Consider the following 10,972-nt stretch of genomic DNA (forward strand, 5'->3'; position numbering starts at 1 on the left):
CTGCAAGTCTACAATGGCGAGCTGTTGACCGAGCAATCGTCCTTGGTATCTCCAAGACGGTCATTTTACTCTTCCTTTCGAGTCTGCCAGCCTACCATCCTTCCGCCTCCACAATTCTCCACGTACCCACGAAGCCTTCCTTCTCCGTCGAATCTCCCACCCTCCTCTTCCCCTCGCACACCCAGAGACAAGGCATCCATATTCCCTGGGCCTTGTCTTCCTGGTAAGTACTCCTCTCATCACGCGTCCATTTGCCCACCTCCCCATCCTCACCCTCTGCCCGCCTTCTCTTTCCCTCTTCTTCCAGCACCTCCCCAGTACCAATACCAGATAGAATTGAATCTGTTTTTGAATTGAATCTCCATCTCTCAACCCTCACCGAACCGGCCTGTGCCGTGCTTGGGTGGCAGACGCCGGACTCGACATCGGAGGAGGTGGAAGGAGGCACCTCGATGATGCCCTGGCAATAATTCCCGATGCGTACTATCATGCCTTTGACCTCGGATCCAGACGCAGATCCAGATCCCGATTCGGTAGCGAGGTGCGGTGGCTGAGGGCGGCGGTGGAGCAACGCTACTATAGCTTTCACTTTCACTTCCGATCCGGTCGATTGATGCTGCGTTGGCGGTGATTCGTCTCGGGTTAGCCGCTGCTCTCCATCACTCGCACGGTCTCGCTGCTCGACGTCGTTGGCGGGTGGTGAAGTCCATAATTCCTGATAAGATTGCAGAATTCTAGTGTCCGGGTTGATCATCTGGCCTGTTTCGAGACAGTCGCCGTTGTGGAGGAGATAGGTTGTCCCGTCGTCCGGGGTGGTGATGTCGCCGCGCGAGTCGAGGAAGCGGGTCCATGTTGTGTGAGTGCTGCATGGGAAAGAGATGGGGTGGGTCTCGCGTGTTGGAGGAGGGGTGGGGTGGTGCGGCGGTGAGATGGGGTTGCGTGGAGGGAAAGTGGATTTGCTGGTGCCGGCGAATGCCCAGTAATGAGGTGGGCTGGTGGCAGTCGGGCCCGTGAGAGAGAAGCGGATGTCGACGTAGTAGGATTTGGCGGAGGTCAGGACGAGGGTTGAGGTTGGTTCGCTGGGTGGGTTGGTGCCCTGAAGGGATGAAAGGGAGCGTGAGAGGGATTTCTTCGCATGCATAAATAGACGCGATAGCTGGGATGATCTATGCGGCTGTGGGAGAAGAGAAACAGTGGTCCGGATGAGAGAAAGAAGCAATCAGGACAAGATGTGATCGCAAGGCAGTACTATACTGAGCCATCTCAAATAGACAACATCCACACTCATCCCGACCAATACAGCAGTAGCAACAGTAGCAACAGCCGCCCACGAGATAAACCAGAACCCAGCGACCGCCATGCGAAAAGACAAGCATACGACAAGAAGGATCCCAACCTCGCCCTTCCCCTTCCTACCCACAACCCCCTTGCTCTCAACACCAAGAAACCTTTCCAGCCCCCCATCACTCCCAGAAGCGAGAAAAAGAGCACAAAGAAAACCCGCCTCAACCCAGCGCCCCTCACGAAATTAAAAAAAATAAAACAATTCATCGACCTACCCATGCAATCCCCTTCCTCACCGAAACACTCGGCTTGGCCACCAGGATCCCCTTCCACTCTGGTTCTGGCGCCTGCTCCCGCTCCTGCTTGGCTTCCGTACCGATGCGGCCCAGCGATTCTCCCGTGACGCCGAAGATTTGCATGGTGGGAGCGAGAGAGGGAATAAGGAGAGAGTTGAGGAGTTGGTGGGTTGAGATGGGGCGGGGAGATGTCGTTGGTGGTGTTGGGAAGGCACTTGGAGCGGCGGGTGGATGGGTATGATTGTGCTGGATGATAAGTATGATGGGGATTTTTCTGGTGGGTAAATGAACGATTCGGGGTTGTGGGCTGTGGATGGATGGATGGAATGATTGGTTAATGTCGAGATGGAAGGGGATTGGTCCGTTGATCTAGTTCACGTTGAGAATCATACTACTACGTACGTACGGAGTAAATGTTTTTATTTGGGGGTTAGAACATGCTAGTTAGAGGAGTAAAGGTATTCAATCTCCACTCCACTCCACTCCACTCCAGCCGCCTCCATGTGGTTTAATTCCACTACATCTGGAAAACAGCGCGTCACTAACTGGTTAGTAACGATGAGATGTATATCTCCATTCTCGACTCCCTTTATCAAAACAGCTAATCCCTCAACCTCAACAGCATCAATTCCATTCCGGTAGGAAGCAACATCCTCTTTAATTCATTTTTAGGTTGTTTTTATCCCTTGTCCTTGTCGCAGAGAAGCCACATCTTCCTCTTTATACTCTCAATCACGAAGCTACGTAGTATCATGTCGATATCAACCGCTTTCCCCCCGTTAAAAAAATGCCTATTCCTTGGGCCATTCTCACTTCATAGACCAATCGACCACAGAAAAACCCTCGGAAAACAACCCTCCACTCTACAGATCCTGTCGTTTCAAAGAGTAATTCATGAAACGGGATTTAGTTATCCGGCTGCAGAATCTGAACAGCGCCTCTAGCTGACCCGACCCTACCCTATCCTCGCACAGTACAGTTGCGATCATGTATGCGCACCTTGCAGGCAGCAGGGCCGGGTTCTCCCTCCCCCCCTCTCCGGCTTCTAATGCTCGGTACATACAATCGTGTTAACTATCCTTCCGTCTGCGAGCCAGTGGACGGGCTGGCTGGCTGGCTGGCTGACGATGTCATTAATGTGGATGTGCAGGGTGACTGGGGTGTCGTTCCTGTCTTGATGTGCACTTTTGGCAGAAGCTGTCGGGTATCAAGCGTCAAGGGTCAAGTGCATGGAGGTTCAACAACGGAAGGGAGTGCAAGTGGGTACGAGGAGTGAAAATGGATGGCCTGTGAAAGTGTAAAGAAAGGGCTTTTTAGGGGGGCCGTGCCGTGATAGAGTGTTTACTGAGTCGCTAGTTGCTAGTTTGCAGGAGGATCTTTTTTGCTGGTGAGTTCCGTCATGGCATCGGATGTTGTTGGAATTCCACTGCCTTTTCGTTGGGATGGATATCCACTGAGTTACGGGCGAGGATGCCCTTAGTGGTGCTTGGGAAAGCGTGCAAAAGGATGAAAAAGACTTTCTCGGGATATGGCAATAGCAGTACACTCTATCTATTAGCTATGAGGATACACTAAATCTGTACAGACAGAGAATAGGTAAAACGCTGTTGGCTGCAAGATTTCAAACAATCGTTAGAAACACAGTACAGTGACCGACGCAGTAAATTCTTGACTTATAATTTGCTATCTCTTGAAGTTTTTGTCCAAAGGGGGACTGCGTGGTCTTGTTTCAAGAACGACGTAAAGCATCCACAGGCTCCAGAGTGCCGACAATAGAATTCCTTCCGCCTGGCTGAGCGATCTCAGCCGAGTTCACGTAATCCCTTTCCTTTTTAAGGGAGTCTGCCTCCAGAGAGCCGCCGACAGAGCTATCATCGTCGTTGACTTCCTTGTCCAGGGCTTCACCATAGAGCGCCTGAGGATTGAAAGCGAAAGATCCACGAGGGATAAAAGAAGATGCAAAGATCACGACGGCAATGATCGTGAACTGTACTCCGGCGACATTTCGGATAGCAGGTCTAACGGTTCCACCATTCGAAGAACCACCAGTTCTGGTAAACACCCCGTCGATATATCTGCCGAGGAGCGGCTGGGTGATGGCGTAGGTGACAATGTATGTCGAGTAGAGGAAGGCCATGACGGCCCCCAGAGCCGACACATCCTTATGCTCAGATTCCTTCCGTGCAAGCGAAGCTTGAATATATGCAGCTAGTGACACGTCGCCGGCAGCCCAGCCAAAAGAGACGGGAAGGAAGGTGGCGGCAACAATCCAGGCTTGACGCACCTGATTCCTTGGTGGTGTCCAATATGGTAGGTACCAGACAATCAAGAGCATGAGGGCATCCAAACGAAGCCATGGCATGGGAGTCGTAACGAGATTGGTGAAGAGGAAGACGAAAGCGGCGCCGAGCAGCTCGCCAAAATTAGAGCCTCCAACCATGATTTGGGACCAGGCTGAATTTCCCAAGTACCGTCTGGCAATTACCGGCCCGATGCCGTTCTCGAGATAGCGATGAGCGTACAAAGCGACAGAATACCCAGGAACCAGCCAGATAAACTTGCGGCTGGTGAAAATGATTTTAGCACCCGTATAGACGGATCGGTAGAAAAGAACGAAGCCCATCAGCACGCTCTTCAGATACGAAGGTTTGTCCGCCGCAGCAAGGCCTGAGTTGGGATGTCGGAAATTGAGATTTGACACGAAATACCAGGTGATTGCGGCCAAAGTGAAGCAGATGGGGGTGATGATGAAAGAGAAGTTGTTTCCGAGGGCTGGGATCAATCCCAAAGCCGTGCAGAAGGCTCCTGACGTGCCAGCAACTTCGTAGAATATGTGGACCAAGGCGTCCATTCGTCGCAGCTTTTGAACGTTGCCACCAACAATGTCTCGTGGAATGACTCTGCGGATCAGTTCCACCATGCCGTATGCAATGCCAGTGAAACAAAAGATTGGGATGATGCCGTCGGTGTTGTAACTTCCATAGTAAGAGAAGTCATCTGCCTCTGCGCCAGCCGGCTTAAGTCGTCCTCCCGTAGCTCCATCCACAATCATCAGAACAGCGGTCAGGATTCCGAAACAGAATACGGCGACAGCGAGAACGAGTTTGGTAGGAAATCGCTTGATAAGAGGGGCGATCAAGATGGAACCAACGCATTGGAAGGCTTGGTTCAGACCTTGGAGTAGACCAAGTCGTTCGAAGGTGTTTGCAGGGACACCTGCGATGCTGGCATCATTGTCATAGCGATTGGTCGCTAGAGCTGTGATGGAGCCATTGAAGGCCTCCAAACCGAACTTATACAGCATTATCCCGACAATATAAATGGCGATATTCTTCTTTTCCTCCCTGGTGAACATCGCGAAGGCGTTCAACACAGACAACTTTCTTCCAGGCATGTTGGGCCAGAGATAGACAGCAAAACAGAAGACTAGAAGGGATAGACCAGCAAGATTATGGTAGGAGGAAAGAGAATATCTAGGGATGGGATGAAAGGATGGTTTATGAAATATATGCGATTGGCTCGGGGCACCAACTCTACATGGAATACCATAAGCTCGCCGACTGGGAGGATCGGGTTTCGGGGCAGGGATTCCAAATGTTGATGGTGGATTGAGGTGTGTGTGGCCAACCAAGTGAAAGACTCGGATATGCCCACGTTCTCAGGTCGAGAAGACCAAAAATGCCGCTATCATTATGACGGCCAAGATGATATCGAGCTTGTGGCGGACAAGCAGTTAAAAAGCAATTTGGCGAGCTGCGGCAACTTCCATTTGCCTGGTCTTAGAAGATGACGGGACTTTCAGCCTTTCTCAGCCTTTCTGAGCCAGATCTGGGTTGATATCTTGGCGCCAAGGGCGGAGAGAGACCCAATCATAGGCTGCCAATCAAGCACGAGGAGAGGTGACAAATGACGATTCGGAGGAATAGGTTTTGTTGGTCTACACAGTACCATGGGTCGAATGCCATCAGCTGCAATCGAGCCACCAATAGGGTACCTTCTGATAACACCGAGCACGAACCGAAGTGGCAAGGGATCTCACGGTCTTCCTCGGACGGTTTGCACAGATGGGAAACAGATGGCAACAGATGACGCCACTTACTACAATCTTTGACAGAGAGGCGAATGGCTGGGGAACGCTCTGACAGCCTGCAACAAGGATAATATGGCGTCGCATGGTAGCATGCATGGCTCGATAAGTGCTCGATCTCCCTCATGGCAGATTACAGCCAGTCCCTTGGGACAGGAGTCAGCCAGAACTAACTAACTTAAAGCTCGCATTAGTGGCAGGCCTCCGAACCACGAAGAGTGTCAAAATTCATCTCCCACCTTTCCACCCGTACCAGCCTCCGAGCTATACTCAAGTTGTACTTCAAATCTTTTGCTCCATTCACCGCACTTACCCTCAACATTACAAGTTACCTTTTCCTTTGCGGGCAGGGGCATATTCGGTAGGATATTTTTGTTCTATTCTTTACCCTTGCATCCTCATCTCCCAGTGCATCTTTTTGATTCGACATCGCCCTACACCCTTAACAAGTAAAAAATACTCGGCTCCACGCTTGTCGGTTGAGAAAACTCGGATACGCAACAGCTGTACGCAGGCCATCTGAGGAGGACTTATGCATAACCAGGTAGATGTACCGCCCAGCATACTCGCGCGCCTTCCATTCCATCGTTTCTCTGTTCTCGTCTCCAACAGCCATGTTCCTGAACCACACATCTTCAGCGGCAGCGCCTGAATTCATTCGCAATTTGGATCCGGAAATATAGACATTCGGGCTTGTTTACAGCATTGGGACGAGACTCCTCGTGAGATCCAGCCCCAACCAGGACTTGAACCCCGTGGGGCCATCTATTGGCAAGCCAGCTAATCCTGATCCTTCTTGCTAATATGTTGGGTAGAGTACTCTATGGCCAGGGTGCTGCAATATCGAGGTAAGGTCTCAACCTGATATAGGTGTGTTTGAGGGAGGTTTTCCGGATCAGTAGAATGGATCACCAAATATCCGTCCGAATCCAGGAACCATCATAATACCCCTGTTCGATGATGGGCGTGCGTGAAGATGTTTATTTTAACCGTATCGACAATGCTACCAACGCCGCAGTGCAATCTGAGTGCACACGGTACTACTCTGTGGCCTTTTGCTGGCACAGGTACTTCCTACAGACCGCCCGTCTTCAACATTGGAAACGAACAAGCTGAGGCGAAGGACGTCAAGTACATTGTGATGCTACCTTAGCCATCTGCTGGATTGGTAAAATGAGTGGGCTGTTACTCTCAGACTTCTTTTGTAAATGACTGGTAGGTTTATTGGTACTACCTTTTGTTAAAACGGTAGTGAAGATGATAGATCAAGGGATATGCCTAGACTTAGAAAGCAGGGCACATACTTAGTCTCAGCTTCCGCGTTAAAGGCGCAGAAGTCATACGGAAAGGAACACGGAGACAATTGCTGCATGATCGATCGATAAGACGAGATGCATAAGGATGAATAGCAAATGGGATTGAGGTCGTAGCTCCGGCTGACCTCATCATAAATACGATGCCTGCAGATTATAGCTTGCAAGCTCCTTGTTGGGAGATTAAGTGGATAGCAACGTGCAGGTTGGTGCTTTAGGTTGACTAGTTACGGAATAAAGTATTAACTAAGTTTTCAGCCTCCGGCTTAGTAACTCACTGGAAAGGGATCCAGGACGGAGTACTGGTTATAACTAGAGCAGAATTAAGTTTTGTTACACTGTAATATTTACAATCATGAATCTTTCCTCCATATATACCGAGCACAAGTCGCAAAGAAGTAGGGCCATACTCATGGTCGCTATGATGTTTTCTTATGAAACATTTCTCCTTCAACAGTCCACCTGCAAGGTCAAGAGGATCGGCGACAAGATCATGATCTGCTCTTGGCCAGCTCACTCTGTGCGGTGCTGGTTGGTCCGCCCTTGACTCGTTCTCCTCCTGTCAGCTTTTTCTCTCCCTCTGTGATGTCGTGCAAAGCCTCTGACGTGATGGCTTCTCCACTATGTTGCTGAGCACGAGCTGTAGGTCCTCCACGAGCTGGTTGGTCGTCACCGGTAATCTTCTTTTCCGCATCGGTGACCTTGGAGATGGTGGATGAGTCGAGGATGCCAGAGTGATTCTCCTGTTGGTTGCCAGGAGTATTGGACGTCGTTTGTGCGTTCCCAGACTAAATCAACATGTCAGCTGGACATGTCGTGGAGACCAGCGATGTAAGAACACATACCCTGGTGAGGATGCTTTGGGCAGTGCTGGTAGGACCGGACCGCGTTGGATTTGGATTGCCAGTAATCTTCTCTTCGCCCTTGGTAATATCACGGATGACTTCAGAGTTGAGGGGTTGATTTGCATGTTTCTGAGCCTGAGCTGTGGGACCTCCCTTGACAGGGTGGTCTTGACCAGTGATCTTCTTCTCTTCTTCGGTCATCTTAGACATCAGGTTGGAGTCCACCTTGGACGCCATTGTGCGATAGAGAGGAGAGCCAGAGCTAGATACGTGAGAATATGAAAGTTGTAGTCTTGATGATCGAGAAACTGGTCGAGCTGAATTGAAGAGAGGGGATGGCAAGAATCGAGAAATCGAGGTTGGTCTGGTCGGCATGGCTACTCGAGTGGTGAAAATGAAGCTTGGGAAGGTGCGTACCAGGGGGGAAGAATGAGCGACTTTACAAGGAGGAAGCAGCACAGGAGCCACTGAAGTATCAATTCAACCTCCTTGTGATTAGGTAACTAATTACTGAAATAAAATTTATTTCTAGGTCAACGACGTCATCACGCTTCGCCTGTGCACCAGGGTTAATCTTCTTTTGCTTATTGCAATAACTATCCTCGATTCGTCTTCGAATTGGAATGCGATCGAGGGCTGCCCGCTGGCGTCGCTTTGTCTAAGTTGGCCTCATCTTCGACTCAGTCGTCCGGCCTTTGGTGATGAGAGACTGGGATCGTCTTGAAGGCTAGCGCTTGTCATTCGGCCCTCCGGCCCAGCGGAAGCAGGGTCCGTCAGATTTTCTTCACTTACATCTGCGCTCTAATATACCGAATTGTAAGAATATATGACCGCTGTCATTTGATCGCTCGCTAAGAAGGTGTAACAAAGAACGGCAAAGTCAAACAGCCACCAAAAGGGCGTCAAGATACTATAAATTCATACTCTCCGACCACAAAGTTGAGTAACGAAGTGTTCATCCCTGTCTGGACTCTCCTCTACGCAGTACGAACTCATCAAAAACGTTTCTTCTCATAGCATCAATTGACCACAATCCAGAGAAGACAGCAGAGAGGCAGTGTGTAGAACGTACGACTGAGGCTTAACAAGGGATGGCCTGTCGCACTCATGCCCCGGATCATCTGCAGGTACCGACATGAACGATGCAGGGTGAATCACAGTGCCTGGTGGCTGTGTCTCCATATTACTCTTAGCGAGTACCTTGTACCATTCTGCTCAATGATCACGGTACATGGAAGTCGAGGACTCACATATGATCAGTTGAGGAGCAACTTTGCACATCTCTCTTATTCCTTGTTCGTGAAATGATTTTGCAGATGTGATCTCTGAAGCTTGAAGTCCCACTCCCTTGTACCGCTTGCCGTTGCGTCCAAAGAGAACATTATCTGGTCCTCAGAATCTACTCTTGAGAAATTAAATTGACATCACCAGGGGATCAAACCATCCACAAGTCGAACTGTCGCTATATTGGAATCATGACGAGCGTTCATGAAACGGACTCAGTACCGCCCATCCTGGCTGCAGCCATCCGTGGACAACCTTGATGTCACACTTGCTCGAAGCCTAAACCTCCATTCCCCAACTACGGGAATTCGAGGCAAGCACCCCAGAAAGGATTGGGACCCATGGCTATGAATTTCTCTCAGGACAAGCGAGGGAAAACCCAGCAATTCAGTAGAAATCGGATTGTATAAAAGTCGTTTTTCTACACGCCGCAGTCACCGTCCCTATGCCATCAACTATGGTTGCCTTCCTTCTCACCATCGTTGGTCCACAAACATTTACAAGCGTGTCAGGATCTTGCAACCCAGACAGCGTCTTCAGGTATAGCAGGCACTACGATCCATCGGCCATATCAGGCCTGTTCCAGGTTACTTTGTGCATTGGCTCGACGTCTTTTTCCGGTGCTAAGTTGATGGATGTGACATGGGATGTGGCTGTTGGACGGAGAGGTAACTCCTGTCTTGACTCTGATGCCGGCCTCTGCCAATCTTGCTGCTTTTTCTCTTCCTCTCTTGACGGGTAGGCCATAAGAGCAAAGAGGGAGCATAAAGCCGGCAGGACTCCACGGTTGTAGGATACTGGCTAGCCCTCCATATCTATGCCCTTCAGTATACCCTAGCTTGCTTTAACCATCTGATTGAGGGTAAGGGGAAAGGAAAAGGGACAGCGCGGATCAAGCAGGAACAGGAGTAAAATCCATAGAGAGCTTCTGGGCCAAGATCCTTTGTACTGCCTGCAGACCTTCGCCATATTTACCTCCAACTTCTGCGTTCTTCTCCCATGCAATACCATCCCTCCCCTGCGCTATCATCACAACACCTTCCCCTGCAACACCCGCCACCCGGCCCACCACCACCGCCCCTACTCGAAAAGATGCCCATAATCCCAAACACGACATAACCCATAATCCCAAACCCGACATAAAACAAGCCCAATGGATACGCCACCAAGCCCCTCATGCCCCTCATCCTGCCCACAGAAACAAACATACCACTGCTGCTGAACGTGCACCAACCCACCGCCATCGACGTGAGTACATAGCCAAACAGGGTATCCATGGAAAACAGAATGCCAAACAACGCCGTCAGCACCAGCGGCAGGAAACAATAGCCCAACACGCTCGCGCTGCGGGAGTAGGTGAGCGTGCTGGAGAAATGTCCTCCGCCCACGCCTGCCATAGCCCCGCCGCCGCCGCCGCCGACACCCGGATTCTGTCCGACACCAGGCTGGGAATGATGGTGATGGTCGCGGTCTCCTTCACTCGGCGTCATCAGACTGAAGATCAGATGCAGCGCCAACGACCCGAACAGCGCGATGCCGTAGATGTAGCCGTAGAAGAACTTGCCGCTGAGCGCGAGGAAGGTGCCGTAGAGGATGAGGAAGAGGAGCGCGCCGTAGAGGTCCGAATCATCCATGATGTGTGGTGACGGGGTTGTGAGCGGGTTGAGGACGGTGAGCGTCTAAATCCATCCCACCCACAACGTCCAAAAATCAGCTTCAGGAGCCACAGATGACAAAGGGGGCAAAAAAATTGCGGGAATTGATAAGGGTTGTTGCTGTTGGCTGACAGACCTTCGTCCTGATGTGCCCGAAATTCACCCCCAATTCCTCCAGCAGCGGTGGCTCGCCGTCATACCCTTCTGT

The 10,972-nt window shown here is 50.7% G+C and overlaps 4 protein-coding genes across 4 annotated transcripts; all 4 read right to left on the minus strand.

The window, feature by feature from the left end:
* Positions 1 to 91: 91 nt before the first annotated feature.
* On the minus strand, positions 92 to 1,703 carry EPUS_02243 (uncharacterized protein; the record flags this gene model as incomplete). Its single annotated transcript, XM_007787726.1, has 2 exons — positions 92 to 1,096; positions 1,560 to 1,703. 2 exons carry the CDS (start codon positions 1,701 to 1,703, stop codon positions 92 to 94), a joined length of 1,149 nt encoding a protein of 382 aa, XP_007785916.1.
* A 1,606-nt stretch (positions 1,704 to 3,309) lies between these two features.
* Positions 3,310 to 4,974, minus strand: EPUS_02244 (uncharacterized protein; the record flags this gene model as incomplete). Its single annotated transcript, XM_007787727.1, has 1 exon — positions 3,310 to 4,974. One exon carries the CDS (start codon positions 4,972 to 4,974, stop codon positions 3,310 to 3,312), a length of 1,665 nt encoding a protein of 554 aa, XP_007785917.1.
* A 2,497-nt stretch (positions 4,975 to 7,471) lies between these two features.
* On the minus strand, positions 7,472 to 8,062 carry EPUS_02245 (uncharacterized protein; the record flags this gene model as incomplete). The annotated part of the gene is made up of 2 exons (XM_007787728.1): positions 7,472 to 7,768; positions 7,826 to 8,062. The coding sequence occupies 2 exons, from the start codon at positions 8,060 to 8,062 to the stop codon at positions 7,472 to 7,474; spliced, it is 534 nt and encodes a 177-aa protein (XP_007785918.1).
* A 2,018-nt stretch (positions 8,063 to 10,080) lies between these two features.
* EPUS_02246 (uncharacterized protein) lies at positions 10,081 to 10,743 on the minus strand (the record flags this gene model as incomplete). The annotated part of the gene is made up of 1 exon (XM_007787729.1): positions 10,081 to 10,743. One exon carries the CDS (start codon positions 10,741 to 10,743, stop codon positions 10,081 to 10,083), a length of 663 nt encoding a protein of 220 aa, XP_007785919.1.
* Between the last annotated feature and the right edge of the window lie 229 nt (positions 10,744 to 10,972).

Source organism: Endocarpon pusillum (assembly GCF_000464535.1).
Source record: "Endocarpon pusillum Z07020 unplaced genomic scaffold C698727, whole genome shotgun sequence".
Lineage (NCBI taxonomy): Eukaryota > Fungi > Ascomycota > Eurotiomycetes > Verrucariales > Verrucariaceae > Endocarpon > Endocarpon pusillum.